We start from the raw sequence: 26,674 nt of genomic DNA, 5'->3' as shown, positions 1-26,674 counted from the left end.
CCAACAACTCCTTCCACCTCCCTTTCTCTTCAGATATCAAGCGCCACCTCCATTTAGCCAGAAGAGCATAGTTGAACTTCCTTATATCTCTGATTCCCAAACCACCTTCCTCCTTTGGTTTACACAGCACTTCCCAACTTACCCAAGCAATTGGTTTCTTCTCCTTCCCCTAACCCCATAGGAACCTCCGTTGTAGGCTGATTATGCTTTTGCACACACAAACCGGTGCTTTATAAAACGAAAGGTAGAATAGTGGGACTGCTGTTATAACTAATTTAATGAGACAAATTCTCCCTGCCAAAGATAGAAATCTCCCTCTCCATGCATTGAGTCTGGCTCTCAGTTTACTTAGAACTGGCTCCCAAAAAGTGGTCTTTCTTGGATTCCCTCCCACCTCCAAGCCCAAATACTTAAACGAAACTCCCATCTGGTCACAATTCAATGTCTTTGCATAGCAGACCATAGCATTTCGGTTAACATTTACACCTGCAATTCTGGATTTATGGAAGTTAATCTTCAGGCCTGAGGCTAGCTCGACCCCCCTAAGGATTGCCTTAATAGACACCACATTACTATGAGACTCCTCACATAAGAATATGGTGTCATCTGCAAACTGCAGAGAACAGAGTTCAACCTTCTCTCTTCCAATCTTGACACCTGATAATAGGTTAGCCTTATTTGCTTGCCTTACTAACCCAGCTAAACCCTCTACCACCACTAAGAAGAGGAAGGGGGCGAGGGGATCACCCTGCCTCAAGCCTCTTGTTGGCTTGAATTCCTCTGTTGGACTACCATTCACAAGCACAGAGACTGATGCAGATTCCAGACATCCACGCATCCATTCGACCCATTTACTTTGGAATCTCAACTTCAAGAGCATATCATAGAGAAATTCCCACCTAACTGAATCATAGGCTTTTTCAAAATCTACCTCCAAGCACAACCCAAATCTCCCACTCCTCCTCAGATCCTCTACCACTTCATTTGCCATGAGAACGCTATCAAGTATCCCTCTGTCTTTTAAAAAAGCTGATTGACAGTCATCAATAACAGAGGGTAGCACTTTTTTAATTCTGCCCGCCAACACCTTTGATATGACTTTATATATGGCCCCCACTAGAGATATTGGTCTATATAGTTCTAGCTTAGAAGGATCCCTTACTTTTGGTACCAATGCTATAAATGAAGCATTACAACCCTTTGGTATAATACCTGTATCATGGAACATAGCCAAAGCTGTAACTAGCTCATCTTTGATATAGTCCCAGCTTCTTTTAATGAAGTTGAAGTTGAATCCATCCGGTCCAGGACTCTTAGATCCTTCACATTGCCACACCGCTTCCTTGATTTCCTCCTCTGTAAACGTTGCCATAAGAGACAGGTTTTCCTCCTAGTTTAGTCTTTTGAATTCGACTGCATCAAGCCGCACCCCCAGGTCCTTTGTTGCTTTAAATCTATTCTCAAACAACTTCTTTGCTTCTATTCGAACCGTGCAAGGTTCCTCACACCATTGGCCCCGAATCTCCACTCCCTTGAGTTCATTTCTAAGTCTTCTCCATTTAATGGATGAATGATAGAATTTGGTGCATGCGTCCCCGAATTTCAGCCAATTCATTCTAGCCTTTTAACTTATAAGTGAGTCAATTTTTCTATCAATCTCCCGCAGTCGACTCAACAATTCCACTCTTTCCACCCTTACACTTCCATGTTGGACAGCATTGAAGTCATGGCAGTCCAAGCTTTCAATTTCTTGTAGGATGACCCTCCTCCTGGTATGTAAGTTTCCATATACATCTCTATTCCATACCTTTAGATCTCCCTTTCGCCTTTTCAGTTTGTCCTTGAGCTTTGTTATTTCATTCCCCTGAACAACATATGACTGCCACATTTCCTTCACCATCCCAGTGAACCCCCTTTCCATATGCCATGCATCAATGGTTTTAAACGGTCTAGGCCCCCAGTCCTTGTCGACCGATTTAACCACAATGGTGTAATGGTCTGACACTTCCCTCCGCTGTATATACTGCTTGCTACTTGGCCATACCTATAGCCACTCCTCGGATACAAGAATTCTATCCAACCTACTTTTTTGCCGAGCCATTTACCTTAAACCATGTGTATTTTTTCCCTACTAAAGGCAGATCTAGTAACAAATTTGTCTCAATGAAATTGTTGAAACCGTAGGTCTCCCTAGAACACCCAACTCTACCATTTATACTCTTCCTCTCACTTCTGGTTCTAACTGCATTAAAATCCCCGCAAAAACACCATATCAGATCCTGTGATGCTGCTTTAATGTTAGACAACTCCTCCCAAAGCCTCTCCTTATCTGTGTATGCACAAGCAGCGTAAACATTTACAATTACGCATCTCAGATCAGAGCTTAAGAGTTTCCCGAAAAAAGCAATGAACCCTTTTCCCATGACATGACTCTCATAATCGAGCACAGACTTCTTCCACATAGTCAATAGACTACCTCCTCCATTTTCCCCTTCGTTGTGTATCCACTATTTATACATTTAATTATTTTTTATTGTTGTGTATAGTGGCTTGGATGGGCCTCAATCAGGCTCCCCCACCCCCCCCCCCCCCTTCAAAATGATTTGTCCTCATATCCTGGTTGAAAAAGCCACCTTATGTGAAAAAGATGTCTTAATGTTTCGCCTGGTTCATGAATCCCCCTGAAAAAGACAACAAACATAAGGAGAATTGAAATGAATCGAAGTGGATGGATGTAGAAATTTAAAACAAACAAAATATTTTGTATGGTACCGATATGATGTGTGTTATTACTAAAGCTGGTAAATGGAACACCATAGGAAATGGAGAAAACAATGTAGAAAACTAGTCACAAAGCTAGTGCCTTTGGTAGTGAAAGTAATTTTAGGAAAACAACCCTATAAAAAAATGTATTTGAAAAATTCTGAGGGTTGTGTAATAAAAATCACAAGCTTCTATAGGGATAATGGGACTTAAAACACTTTTATCAAAATTTCCTAAAGAAGGCTTGACTTTTACTTGTTGAGTTACAACTAAATCCCCAACATTTTGAAGCAAAATATGTTTAGAAGAGTGAAAAAAAGGTATTTAGATTGTATTTCAACATTTGAATAAACAAAGGTATAAATTGATAACTATCCATAAGAGAAAATCGTTGAAAATTTGACAAGGATGAGGAGAATCATTTGCTCTATGGGAAGTATGAAGTTGATTAACATTTTTAAACAAAATATTGGAATCAAGGAAAGAGTCATTGGAAGGAATATGGAAAATACTAAAACTAGACTTCTCTCTTATAGGCTCAATATTAATGAACTCTTTAGAAGATATCTCTATTTCTTGCTTATTAATTTCTAGATTTGTAGGAGGTTCTATTGTTAATGTATCTATAATTAGAGGTACCTCCTGTTGGGTTTCTAGGGATGGAGATTCAGGTGTCCTTGGAAGAGATGCTAACTTTTCGTTACAATCTTTCTCTCCATCTATAAAAATATGACCTATTGTAATAAATTTGTCTCGATTTGGGAAAGGAGGCTTACAAACAATAGGTTCAACAAAAGATACCTTTGGAGAGGTCGTCTCTCTAAAATGTGGCTTGTATGAATGAACCTCTCTTTTGTAATCCTACATAGGGTAGGTTGAGCTAGAATAGTGATCCACATTACAGGAATGATAAAATACCTCTTTACTTGGAGAATATGGTTGCTTATAAAAGTAAGTGTGTATAGAATACCCTTCCTCATTTCTACTCCTAAGTCTTTGTGAAGTTTGTCCATATTTACTCTTAGACCTATGTGTTTCACTCTCTTGGGTTTGTTTATATTACAAAATGAGTTCTTTTATCTCGGAAAGATTTTGAGTTTGTTGGTCTAGGCGTGAGTGGATATTTATTGGAAATTGAGCATTGTTAGTTTTATGAACACTAGACTGATAAAATGTTCCACTCATGATTGATTGTAAATAAAATTTTCCAATTGTTTGAAAGAAATCAACCACAACAATTTTTAAAGTAAGATTTGTTTAAAAAAAAAAATATGGGTGAAGTTTACTAGAGGAAACAAAAGTGATAAAGTGTCAAGATCACTCTCAGGAAAGCGAGGTGAGTCACAAGGACTTCTAAAGTACTAAGGCTTTCCTAGCCAGAGCTTACCTTAAAGATATGTCACAAAAGTTTCTAAAAGAAAACTTCAAAACAATTTGGGAAAACATGAAAAAAAATTGGAGATATGGAAATGCTCTTAAAAACCAAAGAAAGGTTGATCTATTTGCAAGAAAAGAAAAACCCTAATGTATCATAGAGATGTAGAAATCAATAAAAGAAATACAAGAAGGTAATAGTAGACAACAAGAAAGAAAGTAGATGCTAGTCAAAACCTAGGGTGATTGATAGTTGTCGTTTTGCTATCAAATTAATATAATTCTAATGGAGACTTGTCTAACACAGAGAGATGATAGTATAATTTTGGTCAAATGACCCCAAATCGTCTCCCAACGAATCTAATAGTGAAATTAGTATATTGATGTTTAGAATCTATTTGCAATAATAAGAGTTAGTAATAACAATAATAATAAAAAGGGGATTGAGATAGTTATGCAGGAAATATAAAAGAGATTTGAAACAACAAATAAAAATCGGTTGATCCCCAATTTCTTCACAGGTTCTCTAAAGATTAATCTTTTATCAATCCTCCAACAGAGTTAAACCAGATTGAACATGCGACAATCTAATTGAACTTAAACTCACCAGTAAAACATGCGTCTACTGGTTTAATCAATACCCACTTTGTTTCATGCGTATACTCCTTGAGAATGCTTACCTCCTTTGATGTGATTCCAATAGCCACATAGAACAAGATTCTTGACACTTTGAGGAATCACCTTGAGCTGGAAAATAAAGAGGCACTTTCTTAGAAGTTGGATCATGGTTCTAAGTCAAGAACTCACCAAAACAAGTACCAATTCCCAAACTCATTTGGATGAACCAAATATTGTCAAATTGAATCAACAAAGGAATTATAAAAGAGAAGACCGAACAGAATTAAAACACAAACAAATGTACCGAACAGAATTTAGAAAACCAAAACAGAAAATAGGTGCTGGAAAATTAAAGGAACCGAAACAAAAACAACTCAAAACTCAAGGCAATAAGAACAAATTGAAGAAGAAGAAAGGAAGGAGAAAAGAATGCTCATGAAGATGGAGGAATGGTTGGATGATCACGCCACTAGAAGAATGGATGCTCCTAGATGAGTGTGGAAGCCGCCACTTGAGGAAACCATGGTCCTTCAAGATAAGACTAGAGAAGAAGCTCAAAGCTCTCCAAATGCTCACTCCAATTTTGAGTATAGTTTCTTTAGATAAAATTCAAATCTGAATTTTACAAAGGAAGCACCTCTATTTATAGCCTAAGGTGCTGAAAAATAGGTGGGAAATTTCAAATAAACTCATTTGAAATTCCCACCAAAAACAAGTCACATGGGAGGTGTGACCTTTTTCTACTATGACACCTCCCAAAAACTACACCTACACCTATCTACTAATACACCCCCCTAAAGGTCCTATTTAAAACCTAAAAGATGCTATAACAAAAGAGGTTTCTAAGGTTTCCCTCTAAGCACCTTCAACTAAAGACACTACAAAAAGAGAAAATAAATGTCCTCTTGCTCCCAAGGCTTTGAACATGCTTCTTGTAATCCTTTGAGGTGGACTTTGACCTCCATGGGCATCCTCCATTTGTGCCTCCACCTCTTCTTGAGCTTGATGAGTGGCCTCCATGTTCTCTTGGGCTTGATCTCCATCATACTCCCCGAGTTGGAGAGAATTCGACCACGAATTCTGGAGACCTACAGAAAAAGGAGTTAGATCGCTGACATTAAAAGTATGACTACCTAAGAATGTATCAGGCATATCTAACTCATAAGCATTGTCATTAATCCTCTTGAGGACTTGGAAAGGTCCATCCCCTCGAGGCATTAGTTTGGACTTCCTTTGAGTAGGAAAACGATCCTTCCTCAAGTGAAGCCAAACCCAATCGCCCTCATCAAACAACAATGCTTTTCTCCTCTTATTGGCAAGTTCAGCATACTTGCCAACCTTCTTCTCAATTCTCTTCTTGATGTCTTTATGCAAAGTTTTCACAAAAGAAGCCTTTTCATCCCCATCTTTGCACAAGACATCGTCAAGAAGGGGAATAGGAAGAAGATCAAGAGGTGTTAGGGGATTAAACCCATAGACCACCTCAAAAGGAGAATGGGAGGTGGTAGAATTTACTACTCGGTTATATGCAAACTCAACATGGGGTAGTAAATTCTCCTACACTCTAGGATTCCCCGAAATAAAGCATCTCAATAGTTGTCCCAAAGTTCTATTTACCACCTCGGTTTGACCATCGGTTTGTGGGTGGCAAGTGGTAGAAAATAAAAGCTTAGTTCCAAGCTTGCCCCACAAGGTCTTCCAAAAGTGACTCAAGAACTTAGGATCTCTATCGGACACTATAGACCTAGGAATCCCATGCAAGCGAACCACTTCTTGGAAGAAGAGGTTTGCAATGTGGCATGCATCATCCACTTTGTGGCAAGGAATAAAGTGAGCCATTTTTGAAAAACGATCCACTACCACAAAAATGGAGTCCTTTCCCTTTGATGTCTTGGGTAAGCCTAAGATGAAATCCATAGATATATCTACCCAAGGCATTGAAGGGATAGGAAGAGGAGTATAAAGACCATGGGGATGCATTTTAGATTTAGCTTTGCGGCAAGCTATGCATTTATCACACAAACTATGAACATGTTTATGCATATGAGGCCAAAAGAAATGTTCATGCAACACATCCAAAGTTTTAGCAACCCCAAAATGTCCCATTAAGCCCCCCTCATGAGCTTCTCTAACAAGAGATAATCTAATAGAGCATTGGGGAACACAAAGACGTTTTCCTTTAAAAAGAAAGCCATCTTGAATAAAAAAATCTTTGTGTCCTCCCTTAAGACACTCTTGATAGAGGAGAGAAAAATCAAGGTCATCATGATAAAGTTCCTTAATGTGATCAAAACCAAGATATTGAGAGGTTAAAAGATATAGCAAGGTGTATCTTCTAGAAAGAGCATCCGCCACAATATTTATTTTGCCTTGCTTGTGTTTGATCACATAAGGAAATTGCTCAATGAATTCCACCCACTTAGCATGCCTCTTGTTAAGTTTGTTTTGGCTTTTCAAATATTTAAGAGATTCATGATCACTATGTATCACAAACTCTTTGGGAAAAAGATAGTGTTGCCAAGTAAACAAAGCCCTAACAAGTGCATATAATTCCTTATCATAGGTGGAATAGTTGAGATGACTTCCCTTCAATTTCTCACTAAAATAGGCTATGGGGTGGCCCTCTTGAAGGAGAACAGCCCCAATACCTATGCTTGAAGCATCACACTCAATCTCAAATGTCTTAGTGAAATTAGGAAGGGCCAAGATGGGAGCATTAGTCAATTTTTCTTTCAAAGTATCAAAAGCATTTTGTTGTGCTTCTCCCCAATGAAAGACCACATCCTTTTTCACTATGTCATTGAGTGGTGCGGCAATGGTACCAAAGTTTGGGACAAATCTTCTATAGAAAGAAGCAAGCCCATGAAAACTTCGGACCTCATTCAAAGATTTCGGTGTAGGCCACTTTTGAATGGCCACCACCTTGGTTTTGTCCACATGGACCCCTTTACAACTCACAACAAACCCTAGGAATTCTATATGATCAAGAGCAAACATACATTTAGCAAGGTTAGCATACAAATGTTCCTTCCTAAGGGTTTCCAAAACTTGCCTAACATGCAACCTATGGTCATTCAAAGATAAGCTATAAATGAGAATGTCATCAAAGTAAACCACAACAAACTTACCAATGAAAGGTCTAAGAACATGATGCATGAGGCGCATGAAGGTACTTGGTGCATTAGTTAAACCAAAAGGCATAACTAACCACTCATATAAACCAAAGTTGGTCTTAAAAGCCGTCTTCCATTCATCACCCGGTTTGATACGGATTTGATTGTAGCCGCTTTTAAGATCAATCTTTGAAAAGATTTTTGAACCATGTAATTCATCCAACAAATCATCTAATCTAGGTATGGGATGCCTATACTTAATGGTTATGTTATTTATGGCCCTACAATCCGAACACATTCGCCATGTGCCATCCTTTTTTGGCACTAAGATGATAGGCATAGCACAAGGACTCATGCTATCTTGCACCCACCCTTTTTCAATCAAAGCCTCAACTTGTTGGCGAATTTCCTTGGTTTCACTTGGATTGGTCCTATATGCGGGACGATTTGGTAAAGAAGAGCCCGGTATCAAATCAATTTGGTGCTCAATCCCTCTCAAAGGTGGAAGGCCATTTGGAGGATCTTGAAACACATCTTTGAACTCTTCTACCAAATTTTCCAAGCAATGAGGACTATCAACAAGTGTTTCTATGCTAAGAGTTCTAGGGATGGCTAAAAAAAGAGGATGATGAGCCACTATTTCCCTTTCAATGTCACGCCTAGACACAAGGAGTGTAGGCTTAGAACTCTTATCTTTTTTATCTTTTTTATCTTTTTCACTCTCCCTCTTTTTCTTCATGATAACTTGGTCCTCATGGACTTCTCTTGGAGAGAGAGATTTTAAAGTAACCTTGTGACCATGGAATTCAAAAGATAATTTGTTGGTAAAGCCATCATGTAAAACTTTTCTATCAAATTGCCAAGGCCTTCCCAAAAGAACATGAGTGGCTTCCATGGGCACAACATCACATAATACCTCATCTTTGTATTTTCCAATGGAGAAATGGATGAGGACTTGTTTATTAACAATTATTTCTCCTACTTCACTAAGCCATTGTAATTTGTAGGGCTTTGTATGAGAGATAGTAGGCAATCCAAGCTTATCTACTACTCTTGTACTAGCCACATTTGCACAACTACCCCCATCCACTATCAAGGAACAAATGTTGTTTTGAATAAGACATCTTGTATGGAAAATATTTTCCCTTTGACTTTCATCAAAAGGTTGTGAAACTTGTCCAAGAAGTCTTCTCACAACTAACAAGTCCCCTTCAAGTGGACATTCACTCTCTTCCTCACTAGATGCATGAGAATGCAATGAATGCTTTGAAGAATCCGAATCATGCTCACTAACTACAATGCCCTCATGCATGTACATACTTCGTTTTGAAGGACAATTTGCAGCAATATGACCATAACCCATACATTTAAAGCATTTAGTGTTAGATGTTCTAGTGGGAGACTTAGGTCTAGATGTTGATGGCTTAGATTCCTTGGGTTTGAAAGAAGAATCTTTGGAAGGATGTTTTGAAAAAGAAGTTTTGTTTCTCCAAGACTTGGAGTAGTATCCATTATTGGAAGCATTTTTAAAAGAGTTTTTCTTAGCAAGTTGGGCTTCCACCTTCATTGCAAGATGAACTAAAGAGCCCAATGATGAATACTCTTGTAACTCAACAATGTCTTGGATATCCTTCCTAAGACCACTCACAAACCTAGCAACCATGGCTTCTTCACTTTCTTCTAATTCAATTTTAAGCACAAGCGTCTCAAGCTCCTTATAATATTCATCCACATTTAGCGTGCCTTGTTGAAACCGTTGGAGTCTCAACATGAGGTCTTTCCTAAAATGTGGGGGCACAAACCTAGCGCGCATATGATCCTTTAAAGAGTTCCAAGAGTCCACGGGAGGACCCTTGTGATAGATAATGTCCTTTACAATCCCATGCCACCATTTCATGGCATAATCACTAAACTCTAGGGTGGCTAGCTTGAGCTTATGCTCATCTTGGATCTCATGGATCTCAAAAATTTGTTCACACTTAGCCTCCCAATCTAAATACACATTTGGATCACTAGAACCATTAAAACAAGGTAGTTTGACCGAAGGAAGCTTGGACTTTGCATCATGGTAGAAGCCATTGCCGTAGTGAATTCTTTCCCCTTGGTGATGATGTCTTTGTCCATGGACTTGGGGTGGAGGTCTCCTTCTCCTATGCTCATCTTCACGGCCAACATCATTTGAAGAAGCTCTTGAAGATGGTCTATGAGAATGATGTCCATCATGGATAGAAGGAGATGGTCTAGTTTGTTTGACCTCCATCTTTTGCAATTTCTCTTCCAACCTTCTAATTGTTCTTTGAGCTTCATGTAATTCACCAAGAATTGAAGCTTTGGAAGGAGAATTCTGCTTGGAGGATGCATCACTTGAAGATCCAGCCATTTGTAATTAAAAAACAGCAAACACACAAAACAGCAAACAAGTTAAAAATTAGCAAAAACAGTGAGCTTTCCAATTGAAACTGCCGAAGTGAATTTAAGGCTGAAAAGATATCACTCTCAAAGAAATAATGTTCTTGCACCAATCTGATCTTGAGGCCTTGGAATCCTCAAATGAAATATGTCAAAGCAAGCACACCAATCTTAAGAGCAAACCACCACAAAACCAATGAAACAATAAAGACAAACAAGAAAAGGTATAAGCAAGGAAAGGTAATTGCAAAAGGAAAACTATGTGTAAGACAAACTCAAAGAGTAAGAATGAAAGACAATCAAGAAAATAAAGAACTCAATGAGAAAAGTAGGCACACAAAAGAATACCTAAGGAAAAGCACTAGAGTAGATGAAGAAAACAAAAAAAATTTAGCTACTGGAAATTTTTTTTTAATGCAAACTGTGTTTGATATTCACTGATTTAACTGGAACGTTGTAGAGCGAACTGGATTATGAAATTTATACCACAGAAACTTCAAGATGTTAACTCAAAAATGGCACTGGAATCAATTAAAAACAGTAAGCCAATTGAGAGAAATAAATTTTTTAAAATCACTGCCAGATTACCGTATTTTTTTCGGCAGGAATGTACACTTTTTTTATTTTATTTATCATTTTTTGTGTACTTCATATTTTTGAATGATTCTTTTTTCTATTCTTTTCTAACACTTTCAATATCTCAAATCCAGAATTTCAGAATTTTACAGTACGTAAATCAATTGCAATAAGGAAAAACAGTAAGCACTTTTTTTCAGAAACAGAGGAATCCTAATAGGAATAAAAAAACAGGATGATGAACTAGCAAAGACATAATAGAAAATGATGTATTGGAACTTGTATAGGTCTAGAATACAAGTATGAACTCAATGCTAAAAAGAAAATGCTCAAAGGATCAACATCAATTCAGAAAAAATATATGACACCAAAGCAAGAAACAATCAAAACAATAAAAGTACTACTAGAAGTAATGACATATATGGAATAACATGACTAAGACAAAACTTAACAAGATTCAAAAATTAAAAGACACAACACAAATTGTAACAAGTGGAAGGAAGCTTAAAGTAAACTCTAGGAAGGATAATGCCATTCCAAAAGAGCAACCATACTCATAAGAATTATGAGTGCCATAAACCTTTCCACAAACACTTGGAGCAAAAGAAAAACAGCAAGAATACTCAATTAAAATTCTAAAACAGAAACTTAAATTGCAAGAAAAATTAAAGAGCTCTTGAAATAAAGTGCACACAACTCAACAATTAAACAAGAATGAACCTAAGACTCATGATACCACATGATGTGATTCCAATAGCCACATAGAACAAGATTCTTGACACTTTGAGGAATCACCTTGAGCTGGAAAATAAAGAGGCACTTTCTTAGAAGTTGGATCATGGTTCTAAGTCAAGAACTCACCAAAACAAGTACCAATTCCCAAACTCATTTGGATGAACCAAATATTGTCAAATTGAATCAACAAAGGAATTATAAAAGAGAAGACCGAACAGAATTAAAACACAAACAAATGTACCGAACAGAATTTAGAAAACCAAAACAGAAAATAGGTGCTGGAAAATTAAAGGAACCGAAACAAAAACAACTCAAAACTCAAGGCAATAAGAACAAATTGAAGAAGAAGAAAGGAAGGAGAAAAGAATGCTCATGAAGATGGAGGAATGGTTGGATGATCACGCCACTAGAAGAATGGATGCTCCTAGATGAGTGTGGAAGCCGCCACTTGAGGAAACCATGGTCCTTCAAGATAAGACTAGAGAAGAAGCTCAAAGCTCTCCAAATGCTCACTCCAATTTTGAGTATAGTTTCTTTAGATAAAATTCAAATCTGAATTTTACAAAGGAAGCACCTCTATTTATAGCCTAAGGTGCTGAAAAATAGGTGGGAAATTTCAAATAAACTCATTTGAAATTCCCACCAAAAACAAGTCACATGGGAGGTGTGACCTTTTTCTACTATGACACCTCCCAAAAACTACACCTACACCTATCTACTAATACACCCCCCTAAAGGTCCTATTTAAAACCTAAAAGATGCTATAACAAAAGAGGTTTCTAAGGTTTCCCTCTAAGCACCTTCAACTAAAGACACTACAAAAAGAGAAAATAAATGTCCTCTTGCTCCCAAGGCTTTGAACATGCTTCTTGTAATCCTTTGAGGTGGACTTTGACCTCCATGGGCATCCTCCATTTGTGCCTCCACCTCTTCTTGAGCTTGATGAGTGGCCTCCATGTTCTCTTGGGCTTGATCTCCATCATCCTTTTTCTTGAATCATGCGTCCAAGAAATTAATTAGAACAATGCGAACTAACTAAGAAACCAAAGTTTAAGATAAGGAAGACTCTCAATCATGCGTTCAAGTACAAACTCTCACAAAAACTAGTTTTCCAGGAGATTAGACTATTAAAACAATTGCTATAGAGAATTAAAAATCAAAACTTTTATTGAACAAAACCTCATATGGGGAATTACAAAAGAATCAACCAAAAAGGTTTAGCCTTCCATGTGGAGGCAACACAAAATAATTACAAAGAAGAAAATAAACTAAGAAAACCCTATGAAGCTCCTCATTTCTCCTTCATGCCTGTGTCCTTTTATAGGCTTTTCCGCTCCAAAAATCTTGGGAAAATATTGTAGTTTATATTTTGTTAACAGTTTCCAAATTTCCAACTTTCCAAAATTCTTGTATTTTGCAGAAGATTTACTTCCAATTTTGTTTCTAGGATATTGTAGATTTTATTTTCTCTTTCTTCTCCTCAAAATTTGTTTCCTGTTTTGGTTCAAAAAGCAACTTGGACTTTTGCATATTTGGCCCATTCACAAAGGTAGATGCTCCCTCCGGATAATTTACTCTAAAAACACAAAGTTAACAATAATAATAGTTAAGGCCCAAATAAACCCAATTATATGAATCTAAATTAAAACAATGGATTTATTTATTATTACAGTCCAATAATCCATGATTAAAGCTATTGAGTGTGAATTAATATATGCTCATCAGTGATTGAGTAGAGAACAATGAGGATGGTGGTATTATTGTGAGTAGCCAAGCAAATATTCCAATAACCATTGAATCTTATAAAGAAACCATTTTGTGTGACATATATCCAATGGATGTTAGACATATTTTACTTGGTTGTCCATGGAAATCTTATCATGAAGTTATTCATGAAGGTCAATCCAATAAAATATTTTTTGACATTTAGGAAAAAAGATCATTCTTTGTCCTTGAACACCTGCACAAATTAGAAAGGACCAATTTTTTTTACAAAAACTCATTGACGAAGAAAAAAGGGAGAGGGGAAAATTAGAGAAAAAAAATATTATAAGAGTAAGAGAGGGAAAAAATAGAAAGAGAAAAGAGAGAAAAGGTAACAACATCATTGTCTAGAGTTGAACTAGATAATGATAAGAACTCCTCTATAGAAAACCCTTGTTTGGATTGGATTGGAGAAAAATCTTTGTCAAATTCCTCCTATATAGAAAAATTTTCTGAAGGATTATTGATAAAGAGCATAAAGAATAAGAGTCTAGTCCTAGTTCTTTCCATGTTGTCTATACTGACTCTTTCCTAGCTAAAGATATTTTGTTGAAGAATGTTAATCAACCTCATACTATCCAGAGAGAATTTTTTTTTTCAAACAAATTGTCAAACTTTTAAAATATTTTCTTTTATGGATAGTTGTAACTTTAACACTTTGTTTATTAAAAGTTTGAAACACAACATAGATGCCCCTTTTCCATCTTATAAACTTTCTTGGATTCAAAATGATGGGGATCTAGTTGTGAGTCAAAGAGTGAAAGACAAGCTCTTTATAGGATATTATGCTAAAAACAATTTGAGTCACATTGTGCCTTTAGAAGCTTATGGTGTTTTATTAAAATGACAGACAATTTGAATGTACCTTTGTTTACCATGGTTGTCTTAATAAAATTATTTTCACTTACAGAGGAAATAAGTATGTGGCTAGTTTTCCAATACCTTCACAAGTAGAAAACCAACTACAAACACAATTGAATTTTGGAAATAGAATTTCTCTGGAGTTGAACCAGACAAGAATATAGATTCCTCTAAAAAAACCTTGTGAAATATTGCTAGAAATAAAACAATCAGATCAAAAGATTAAGCAACTTCATAAGGTAGAAAAACATAAGAGCAATCACACTGCTTGGGTCAATCTTGCCTATCTAACATGTAAGCAATACAATGACTTTGGAAGCACGATCTTTTCTTCTACTCTTGTTATTATTCTTTTTGAATAAATGTAATGTGTTTTACTATTTCATTGTTTCTACAAGTTAATTTTTTATCCTTTAGGAGGAAATCAGAAAGCATAACAATAAGGTGGTTAGTCGAAGTGAATCTGAGGACAAATCTTTTTTAAGGGAGAGATCTTTATGGATTATCAATGATGATTCTTTTTTTATGACAAGTGTATCGAGTTAGAAGTTATAATTTGTCCCTAAAGACGGATATCGAACCCACAAGGAACAATTATTTAAAATCCTAATCGTAGCATTCACTAAGTATAATAATATGTACAAAAATTTGATTTGAAAGATATTAACATAGGTTTGCATGAAAATTAAATGTAAACAAAATAAATGAGTAAAAGAATTCCATTAAGAAAATTGGGAACGTGGCTAATCTTTTTCACTTGTCTATAGTTTTAAACATATAACATTCTATCTTGATTGACATTGATACACATATAAAAATCATTCATATTGATTCCTTGTATACAAAATTATTAAGAGAGTCTCATAAATATAGATTTCTCGCATATTTATAAAAAATCGTTATCATTATGAACATATGCTATAAAGCAATTAACATTTCAAATTTTGTTCCTGACATTCAAATATGTTAAGCATTACCATCTAGGTCATATGCTTAGAATTACTTTCCAATCAAATCTAAGGACCAAAATTATGAATAGTTTCAAGCTTTGAGAATAAAATGATAATATCAATCATCAATCAAGAAGTAAATATTATACATAAATATCACTTCAATACATAAGAGTTTGAACAAATTACTCCCAATTCCAGAGAAAAGAATTAGTCACTCATGGTGACTATTACAAGCATGAACAACAAGAAAAGAAGATCCAGAGTGTTTCTCCTTGACAAATGCCTCCTTTAGGATTTCCTTCCTTTGGTTCCTCTTGATGATCCCAATGATATCTAATGTTATGCCTCACACCTTTTATTTAACCTAATTGGGCTTGGGTTAAGTGACATAATTTATTCATAATATATCCTTTTGCTTCATCTCTCAAAATTGAGAATAAATTGTTCTTATTCATCTCATAATCCAAAAATATGTAAAAAGGTTCAAATTCCTAAATTAGAAGTTTAATTATAACTATTTTATCAATTAAATTCCATAAATACCTATCTTTGGTATGAAATATTATTAAAATATGACATTTACCAACTCCCCAACTTAGAATCTTGTTTGTCCTCAGGCAAAGTAAATGAATATAAATAAATCATATTTGAGTTCAAATATCAAAACAACTTTATTTACTAAACAACATATTAAATTAGAAACTTATGATGCTTCCAACTTCAAATATAGTCAAATATAGATGCAATCAACTTCCAGGATAAGAACTGAAAAAATGAAATGATAATTTATTAAAAACTTTCTTTTCATATTCTAACAGGTAAGTGTTTCTCTCTATTTCCACTTAATCCTAACAAATCACAGTTGCTTTCCATTTCACCTTCTTGTCACAATCACATTAGAAACATAAAGCTTAAGGTCTTGTGCGGGGTTATAATAAGGTTGGGCTTCCAAAACAATATTTTTCATATGACAAAAAGCACGCTTAAAAGAAGAAGAACATGTTACAATATATGACCTTAAACAAGAGGAGGGTGAAATGTTTATAAGAGATTTACGAAAACTTTTGAAGGTTTAATGAATGTCTAAGAAGAAAACTAGAAGAGGAATCAAGATAGCCAAAAACACAAACTGTTTTAAAGCAAAACACAGAAAAACAATCGGTTGTTTCTTCGAATCAATCGGTTGTTTATGTTGAACCAAGTGTGTTCAAGCTTTGAAGAATCCAAACCCTTTAAAGGTTGATGAAAAGGCTGGATGTGCTTGTTGTTGCTGAGCTGTCTTTAGATAGGATATGGGGTAGATAAATTGTATATCCTAGTAAACTTAGTTAAAGCTGTTAGAGGCTCAGAAGAGTAAGTTCAAGCGTGTAAGTTCAGTAAGATGATTGTTACGCCAGCATGGGGCATGAAGGTCGAGTGAGTTGGAGGGAACAACTTGCTCATCGGTGTACTTTGTTGCATTCGATACTCGCCTTGTCGGGTGGTGTTCCAGAGCGTATTACGTGCTAGATTACTCCTTGAATAGGAGACTTGGTCGCGCGACTGGTTACTACACATAAAAGACGCTAAAGTTACCCCAACCCAGATGATGACACGTGTAGGGTTGGGTACTACCAGTTATCCCAACCCAGATGACGACACATGTAGGGTTGGATGCTACACAGAAATGACGTTCAAGTTATCCTAGCTCAGATGATGACATGTGTAGGGCTGGGTACGACCTGTTATCCCAGCCTAGATGATGACACGTGCAAGGTTGGATGCGAGCCACGCGTCCAAAGCGTAACTGCCTGGAGAGAGAAAAAACCTAGGTATAAAGGTAAACTTAACAGAATTTGCAGAGGTACGTTCATTACGGCTCATTGTTTTTGGGTTGAGTGCACTTTAGTACGGTTCCACAGAGCATAGTTTTCTCTCAGTTTTTGGGTGTTCTTGTTACTGACTTGAGCGTCGGAGCGCCACCGGCCGCAGAGGCGCCATCTTGTGTTTTCAGGTTCTCAGAGAGACAATCTGTGGTGTGGACTTGAAGGGCACGTGGTGTCAAAGCTGGTGAGCAGAGATCGTGACGAGGCATCGCTCTTGCGCTAGGTCAACCGGCAGGACCACAGATCACATTTATGAAAGAATCCTTGGTCAATGAAGTTGTGTTGAAAGCTGATCACGTTCAGAAATAAGTTACAACAAGTCATAAAGGAATATATTCCACAATCTTGAAAATTTAAGAGCTTTTATGACTAGTCAAAGATCACATGTGATGACCATGTGATTTTCTGCTTTTTCTGATGTTTTTTATGCAAGCTTGGTCAAGTCTTTTCTCTCTGAAAATCTGGTACCCACTCACGTCATTGAATGCCTTGTGGTTCTATTTTTGCTTTAAAATTTGTTGCAGATGTTCTCTCTCACAAGAAAAACCAATTGAGCCATCTCTTGCAACATCTCTTGATCTTCTTGTGTGAGTTCTCTCTGCCCCTTTTTTCCGCTATCATGGAATCAACACATCCCACTTCAAAGAGAGTTAAAACCAGAGCAGTGAGGTCTGGAGGCAGTTTAGAAGGCTGGTTTTCTGGAGACAATGATCTCATTGAAAGATATAGGTTTGAAACTAGCACAAAGGTGATAAACAACCCCAAAGTTGTTTCTTTTGATTGGTTGAAAAGCCAAAAGCTAGATAATGTGAGGAGGCTGCTCAAAGATCAATCACTTAGAAAGTTCTTGGAGATGAAGGGGAACATCTACCCATATTTGATTAGGTGTTCTACACAAATCTCAAATTTGAGGGAAACATCCTTGTCTCTCATGTAAAGGGAGTTGATATGGAAATCACCTATGATGTGTGGACTGCAGTTGCAGGTTTGAGGTATGCTGGCCTTAGGATCAACAAGGGAAACCTTGGAGTAGTAGAGGATTTCAACAAAGTCCAATACTACAAGAGCTGCTTGAAGAATCAAAATGCTCAAGTGAGGACTTGTTCGGTTGGAGGCCTAAAGCTTGATGAAAGGTTGTTAGCCCTTATTGTAACTTGGATTTTTACTCCAAGAGGGAGCAATCATTCTGTTCTTACAGAAGAGGACCTAGTGTACATCTACTGCATAATGAAGAATATCAGAATCAATTGGATCCACATCATCAAGGAACACATGCAAAAAGCCATGAGGTTAAGTGACTATCACTATCCATATGTTGTTTTGATTTCTAAATTTTTGTTGTATTTTGAAGTGAATCTGGAAGATGAGTCATCTGAGTTGGTTAAGTCAACTCAAGAGATGAACAATGGCTCTCTTAACAAGATGGGATTCACCAAAATAGGTGGCAAATGGGTGAGCAAAGATGGTGACCATGGTGCCTCATCAAGTGTTGTTGCTGATCTTGATGAAGAAGAACATGCTGCTGATATGGATTTTCAACATGAAGATCAACCTTAAACAAATCAAGATGTTGGACCCAGTGTTGGAAATCAGGAAGATGAGATGCCTTCCATGTCTTCTTTTGAAAGATACATGGTCAATAGGCTTGATGGATTTGCGGAGAATCAAAGAAATCTTCATGATCTATGTGTAAGCAACTTCCAGAACATTGATATTAGGTTCAACAGCATGGATGCACGCTTCATGACTTTGGATGAACAGATAGAAGCTGTTCAGAATCAGATTTTTGATCTACAATATGCCAAAGATGACTAAAGAAGAAAAACAACCGGTTGATATCTCGGAAAAACCGATTGTTTTTTGTGTTGTTTCTATTTTCTGCTTCTGCTCTTTAATTCTATTTTATCAAGAACAATTATCTTTATATCTCTTCTTTTTGTCTATTTATGAAGACAAATAGGGGGAGATTTATGCTGTGTGTTTTTTCGTTATCCTTTATTTATGCAAAACTCTATAGAGTGTATGGTTGTTTAAAGAAAGCCTTATGAGTTTTTCTGCTCTGATATACTGTTTCTGTTTCTGTTCTAACCCTATATCAGAAGTACTGTGATTTGCTTTAAACTATTTCTTGCAGGAACTGCTTCAGATTCAATCAAATCCAACACAAGCAATCAGGGATTTGTCTTCATCAAATAGGGGGATATTGTTGAACCAAGTGTGTTCAAGCTTTGAAGAATCCAAACCCTTTGAAGGTTGATGAAAGGCTGGATGTGCTTGTTGTTGCTGAGTTGTCTTTAGATAGGATCTGGGGTAGATAAATTGTATATATCCACTCTTGATTGAATCCAAAGCATAAGCATTCTCAAACCTTTTAAAAGAAAGGTGTTTTTCAAACTAAGTGAAAAACAACCTGTTGTTTTGTCGAAACAACCAATTGTTTTATAACTTGGATGTTTTTAGAAAGGTTGAAAACTGTTTTTGATGGTTGACTTGCTGTCAAACCAAAACAACCGATTGATTCGTGGAAACAACCGATTGTTTGTTTTGGGACCATAACAGAAAACTGTTTTGTGCTTTGACTGAGCATTGAATGATTTTCTAACTGTTTACGCTCCAGTTTTTAATGCTTTGACCAATCTTTAAATGCAATTAATAGTTTGTTAAGATTATGAAACAAACAATTTTGTTTTAATACAGAAAAACAGATTTGAGTTTTTCACAGAATGAGATTTTGAAAAGTTGAGAATTGCTTAGAGATTGCATTGATCAAAGAGTGTGAGATAGGATTTTCATCTTGTATTGATTTTAGATTTGTTCTGTAACAAGTGTAATCCTTTGTACTTTTGAAAGAAACTTTGTGTGTATTGCTGAGAAGTGTTATATGTTCTTGAGGGGATCAAGATCAGCATTCTTAGCGGTGTTGTGCTGGACCAAAGGAAGTGTGTGTCTTGAGGGGATCAAGGTCACTTCTTTGGTTGTGTTGTAAGTAATCTAGGGTTGATTGCTTAGTGGATTCCCCAGTGCTTTCTGGGAAGACTGGATGTAGCTCTGGGTTTAGAGTGAACCAGTATAAACCTCTGTGTGCATTCTCTTTATCCTTACTCTCTTTAAATTCAGTTTTTATATTTGTAAACTGGTATAAACAACCGATTGTTTCTGCGAAACAACCGATTGTTTTTCTGGTGCTGTGCTTTTTGCTTTGTGTTTTGGCAAACTGATTTCTTTATCAAGTTATTCTTGAAGTAATTTCATTCTTGGCTTAAAAGTTTGTGAAAACCCTCTTTAAACCATTCACCCCCCCTCTAGTTTAAAGCCATACTTCTAACAGTTTATACCAGTTAAAACTTAAATAGCTTAAAAACAGAATTTAAAGAAGTTTAGAGAAAGAGAAATGCACACAAGTAGTTTGTACTGGTTCACTCTTACAACAAGAGCTACATCCAGTTCCCAAAAACCATTGGGTAATCCACTAAGCAATCAAACCAGATTACAAACACCACACACCAAAGTAGTGACCTTGAACCCCTTAAGAAACACACTACCTTTGGCAAACCACACCAATAGTATTGATCTTGAACACCTCAAGAACAGACAACACTCATTGGCAATACAACAATAGAAATACAGAAGATTGAGAAAGGATTACACCTGATCAAAGTACAATCCGAAAAGAATACAATTGCAATCTTATTTCACTCTCACTTCAAAATCCAAACCTTGATGTGAATCTTGAAAACTTGAGATCAAATATGTCAAACTGAATTTCTCAAAAATGTTTCTTACCATGTAGAAACATATAACAAACTATTTATATTTTCCAAAGATTGGTCAAAACATTTAATGAATGAGCGTATTCAGTTAGAAATCATTTAAGACATATTCACCATTCAAAACAGAATTTTGTTAGGATTTTCAAAGAAACAATCAATTGAAACCACGAAATAACCGATTGATTTGGTTTGACAGTTAAGTCAACCAAGTCAAACAACTTTCAACCTTTTTCAAAACATCTAAGAACAAAACAATCGGTTGATTCGACAAAACAACATGTTGTTTTTCACTTAGTTAAAAAAACATTTAATTTGAAAAAGGTTTTAATTCACATCAGTTTTAGATTCAACAAAAGAGTGGATCACACTTTAATCTACCCAGATCCCACCCACACACAACAACAACCTTGGATTTGGATTCTTCAAAACTCTTTATCACTCTTTATCAACAGAACATACCTACAATCCAAATACAGTACATATGTGCTATCTAATCACCAATTTCTTTGACTTTAATATTTTTCCCCATTTTCTTTATTTATTCATGATTTCAACATGAAGTTCTTTTTTCTTCTCTCTTTTTTTTTCTTTCTTTTTTTTATATGTTTTTCTTAATCAATGATAATATAAATAGATTATTCCTATTCCAACCAAATAAATTATTTAAACTTAAATTATTCAAACAACTAAAATCAATCATCCCTTTTTCTATTTATAAATTGCATCAAGTTCTCCTTCCTTAAATATGTCAACATGTAGGAAAGTATATGTAGGAAAGTATATCAGTTCAGGTTCAGGGTGCAATAATAATAGACAAAAAAATATTCTTGGCAAAAAAGGGACTATCACAATGATATAATCAATTTAAACAAAGATGACTATTTGACCATGAGTTTCTAATTAATACAAATGTCTTAATCATTTTCATGCTTTTTTATGATGTATTTTCATGCTCTTTTATGATGTAACATAAAATAAAAAATCACAAAACTACAACTGTGAAAATTATATTACTGTAATGTGGGTAAGAGTGTTTTGGACAATTAGCTTTATTAAGGTAAATATAATTTAACACATAGGCCATTTTTTCAAGGACTAACTTATCATCAATACACTAAAAAGTTATGTTTTATATCATACTTCTCAAATGAATTTAAACCTACTCAACCTTTTGTTTCTTCCTCAAACGTTAATATTTTCATCTCCTAGCCTTTTCTTCTTCTAGTATACTAATTTGGATTCAAGAATATGAAAAAAAAAAGGATGAAATATGAGATTATAATCTATTCCCAACATGTTTAAGTTTCTTCATGCAAAGAGTCTACATGAGCTCTATGTTTAACAACGTATTAGTTGATATCACCACTAACATAAGTATATATCTATGTTGTTGATTATAAAAATCAATATTGATTAACTTGTAACCAGTCTAGTCTATGTTAAAGACCTTTTCCATGAAAAAAGAAAAAAAAAACATTGGCCACTTCGAACATTTTCTTCTCACCTATTTATGGTATTTCACTCTTTAAAGTGGGAGGAAGGGACATCCTTAGGCTTTGTACATAACATTTACATGTTGTTCTGATTGACTTTGACGAAGACAATTTGGCTTGAAGGGGAGTATGATGAATGCGTGATAAAGGACTAAGAAAAAAAAAAGCTAAGACTACACTGTAGAATGGGAATTTTCATTTTGTATTTGTTTTTATTTTTTTAATTAATTGATATTAGTTTATCTTATTGAATGAGTCAAATTACTAGTCTTAGGTCCATATATTATAAATAGGCATTTGTTGACTTTTGTAGCAAGTTTATATTTGAAATAGAAACTTAATATTAGCTGAAAAAAATTCGCTCTAGTTTTTTGGGAAAAAGTTTAGTTATCTTTGAATTGTTAATTCAAGAAAAAAATCTCAATTAATCAATGAATTTTGATTGTGAGATCCTTTTCATATTCTTATATTCTTTCATATTTTTTATTTTATTTAAATGTTGCGTGGAAATTTTGAAAATAACTTTTATTTTAATTGTAAAATATATTCTTCAATTTTATTTTTCTAAAATTTAAAATTAATTTTTTCATAAAATTTATTTTAAGTCAAAAAATTTCTTTTTGAGGATTTTTCTTTTAAATATCACTTGTTGAAATAGTATACCACATACCTTACGAAGTGTTACCTAAGAAATTTATTTAACATTTTCCTGAATATATAAACCACTAACGAGTAACACAACTATGGAAATCATAACAAAAATTTAAATAATTGAGAAAGAAAATTAGTTTTTAGTAGAAACAAAACTCAAAACTAACTCGTCTTATCAAAATTAAAACACATATTAAATGTTAAAATAATCATGTAAGGTTTCTGAGCTGTCATTCTAAAAGCATTTGCTAACGTTCTAAAAAAGTTATTATTCTCTAAAATAAATTAAACTAGACCCACACACAAAAATGTGTCAGAGGTGTCTGCAGAATTTGGTTCACATGGAAAGGGTTCAAAAAAAAAAACTTGGTCTATGAGCTGTTCATCCCATTGCCTAGTTAGTGTCCTGCTAAATTCACAATTGCATCTGTGCAGCCATTGCGATCCGGGCCCTGGCATGGGCTCCATATGCACAAGCCATTTTTGCTAAGGATCCAGTTGGCATGCCATATTCACAAACTGGCTCCATTTCCAATGTGCCAGAACTCCATTCAATTCAATCACCCATAGATTCGTCTCCCAGTGCATCAATGACGATTTCCAATTGCAGACTCAAAAAAATTTCCATTGCACAAAATATTTGTCACCAATAACCTTGGCTGGCATATGCCAAAAAGACAATTTGAGGTAATAAATTCATAACGGTATTGTCATCCTCACTAAAGAGTATTAACAAATCCTTGCCATGCACTTAATTTTATTCATAGGAGCACCACTTGGGGTCTATGAATTCAATATTTTTTATATCCTAACGTACGAGTAGCTTCAGTAGGGTAAATATTTTTTGCAATTGAACAAAGACAGTTAGAGGAAACACACAATGAACTGTGCAACATTAACACACACACACACACACACATATATATATATATATATATATATATATAAAATGAACAAGTTCAAAACGTCAATGTCTAACATCAGATCTATTACTTATGACGACTTAAAAAAATGAAACTTTCACGGGGTTGCTTCACAGATTCCACTTTCCATGATGATTATTTTAATATTTAACTTGTTTAATTGAATTGTTAGTGCATTTTCTTACCTACATTTCCTGATCTTGCCGCTTGACTTTGATATTAACATTGAAAAACCAGTACTGTCTAATCACTATAAGGTAAGTAGGTTGCTATAGTTGTTGAGAGAGAAGTGGTATACTAATTAAATCACCCAGTCCCATATATGCTGCAATTAGAACATTCCCGTGTAAGGAGAGATTCAGATCTGTTGAAATTAACTTAGAAGCTAGGTAGCTAGGCATGCATATATTTCTTTGAATGTAACCACATGTTCAATACAAGAAATGAATCATCATCAACAAAGGCTATCATTGCAAAGTTGTTTGAATGTGACCCTCTTTGATTCACATTTATAGGGCCTTTATTTGGGCAGTTGATATTATTTATAGAATTATCTTCCCAGCTAACTTTATATCTTTAGTGGGACCTTCATTTTGGTTATAATGGGTTATGGCCTTCCACATCAAGTACCAAAATGCTTCCTCAGGACATGCAGAAGCCAGCCATCCTAATTGGAGAAGGTGTGGGGGTCAGGGAAGGAGGTTGGTTATAGTAATTAGTCCAGCAAGTAGCATTATCATCTCATAAAGCAAAGAGTAGGGTGTTGGAAACAATAAACTAAGTTGTTGTTGTTGTTGTTTTTTTGTAAGATGGACAAAGTGAGAGATAAGGTAGTTGCACTGCTATCACTACCTCTTTAACTCACACATTTATGTTGGTGCTCTATAATGCCTCCAAGGTCCAACCAACCAAACATTCATTTCATGGGAAACTCCATTCCCCTTGTAAAGAGGAGTGAGAAGTGGGAATAAATAAGAAACTCGTTGTTCAACAGTGTATTTATAAATGATCACAAACTTATATTAGGATTTACGATAAATATCTCCTTCCCCCTCTTCTCTCTAGCCATTCTTTCGGTGGGGTTTTCTGGAACTTTGTTCAAAAAACTGATTCCAAGGAAGTTTCCGTGGCTTATATATATCTCACTCTCACCTTGAAACCATGAACCATGTTTTGTCCGTATGTGAGCCAGAAAAAAACAAACAAAAAAGCAAATCTATTTTTAGAGAGCATGCATGGTCCTGTGTAGAGCGTTCTCAAAAATTTAATGGCCCTGTGTCTTCCCCAATACACAAGGATGTTTGTAGGTTCATTGATCAACTGAACCAAGGCCAGTAATCTATTTTCCTTAGAAAGAGTGCCTAGTTTATGGAATATATTGACCCTAGTTATACTTTTTTTTATCAGTTTTTCTTTTATGAATTTAAACAAAAACAATAGTTTATTTATTTAATGTCTAATTTAGAAAAATTGTCTAATTTTTCTAAATTGCTCTTAAAACTATCTATTATAAAATCCTTTGATCTTTTTTCACTTTATTAATTAATTAATTAATGGATGTTTGCTTATGGATATTTTATATTAATATAGATAACAATTAATGCAATAGGGAATTAGAAAAGGTTTCCTAACACGGATCAAAATAATTTATTCAAAAAGATATTAAAAAGTCATTTTCAAAATTATTAATGTTTTACAAAATTTAAAGTTTTGATCTTTTTTCACTTATTCCTATATTTAGTAATGATTATATATAACAGTGATAGTAATTTATTAAAATATAGATTTTATTCTTAACATAAAAAAAAAATTCTTTTATTAATATTTCTTAGCCCGTAAATGTTAACATTAAACAGTAACAGATAGTACTGTCCTTTTATGTAACTCACTTCCTTAAAAATGATAGGAAAATTAGTTAATTTAGTCTGATCATTGATATCAATGTTTCCTTAATTTATGTGGTTTTTCTTTTCAAAATCGAGCTTAATATTAATGGGACAAACTCTTACAGTTTTTTATATTAAAAAATATTTTTATTTTGTCGAACTTTTTTAATCTGTTTTATAAAATTTATGTATACTCCTTTAAATTTGTATATGTATGTGAAGGAGGCATAATAAGAAATTTAGAAAAGCCATTAGTTCTTTTAGAAAATAAACAAAACCTCTAAGGAACACTGAGTTTTGGTGAGAGGAGAGTGACACAAAATTTTGTGGCAATTAACATTGATTTGATTGAGTTTTGGAGTCCCTGAACCTTGAGAAAGGGGTTGGAACATTAAGACAGGCATCCTGTTTGAGAAAACTGGGTGCATTTAAGTCAAAAACCGATGGGAACTTCTAGGAATAATCTATCAAAGAAGTCCTAGTTTCACCCAATAATTAATGCCTACACTGTCTAACATCTTTTACCCAATACACATCTCTACACCAAAGTAGAACATGTTTTACCTTCTGCATCATTAATAAATCATGTTACACATTATAGTCTGATCAAATGTCAGGATTCTTCAACAGTTTTTTAATGTTTGAATTTTAAATATCTTATAATTCTGTTTCTTTTTCCCAAATAATTGAAATGTAAGAACTAAAGGAAGTGCTACAAGATGATTAAATTGCAGAATTTAAAAGTATTTATTGTTGTGCAAGGGGACAATAATTATGGTGTTAGCCCTATTGTTTTTCCTTTGAGGCAAAGAAAGCGAACCATGCCTAACAATAATTGGACAATGAGCGTAGTAAATGCAGTGTCAGTGATCTGACCCATTTTCTAATCACAATATTACACGTATAAAAATCAAGGAGAA

At 35.0% G+C, this 26,674-nt stretch overlaps 2 protein-coding genes across 2 annotated transcripts in view; both read right to left on the bottom strand.

Moving 5' to 3' along the window:
* Positions 1-1,624: 1,624 nt before the first annotated feature.
* LOC137809126 (uncharacterized) lies at positions 1,625-2,462 on the bottom strand. Its single transcript, XM_068610265.1, has 2 exons — positions 2,106-2,462; positions 1,625-2,044 (listed from the first exon to the last, which is right to left on the bottom strand). The coding sequence occupies exons 1-2, from the start codon at positions 2,460-2,462 to the stop codon at positions 1,625-1,627; spliced, it is 777 nt and encodes a 258-aa protein (XP_068466366.1).
* Positions 2,463-2,652: 190 nt separating this feature from the next.
* The window catches only part of LOC150029037 (uncharacterized), a 38,181-nt gene continuing 14,159 nt past the window's right edge, over positions 2,653-26,674 (bottom strand). Inside the window, exons 2-7 of the mRNA XM_090297897.1 lie at positions 8,526-8,957; positions 7,626-8,192; positions 7,126-7,547; positions 6,855-6,885; positions 5,889-6,266; positions 2,653-2,681 (exon numbers count right to left, since the gene is read on the bottom strand). Coding sequence (XP_090154023.1) covers positions 2,653-2,681; positions 5,889-6,266; positions 6,855-6,885; positions 7,126-7,547; positions 7,626-8,192; positions 8,526-8,957 — 1,859 coding nt within the window. The remainder of the gene's footprint in view (positions 2,682-5,888; positions 6,267-6,854; positions 6,886-7,125; positions 7,548-7,625; positions 8,193-8,525; positions 8,958-26,674) is intronic.

Source organism: Phaseolus vulgaris, chromosome 2, assembly GCF_051622355.1.
Source record: "Phaseolus vulgaris cultivar YP4 chromosome 2, ASM5162235v1, whole genome shotgun sequence".
NCBI lineage: Eukaryota > Viridiplantae > Streptophyta > Magnoliopsida > Fabales > Fabaceae > Phaseolus > Phaseolus vulgaris.
This window is presented reverse-complemented; position numbering and strand designations above follow the sequence as displayed.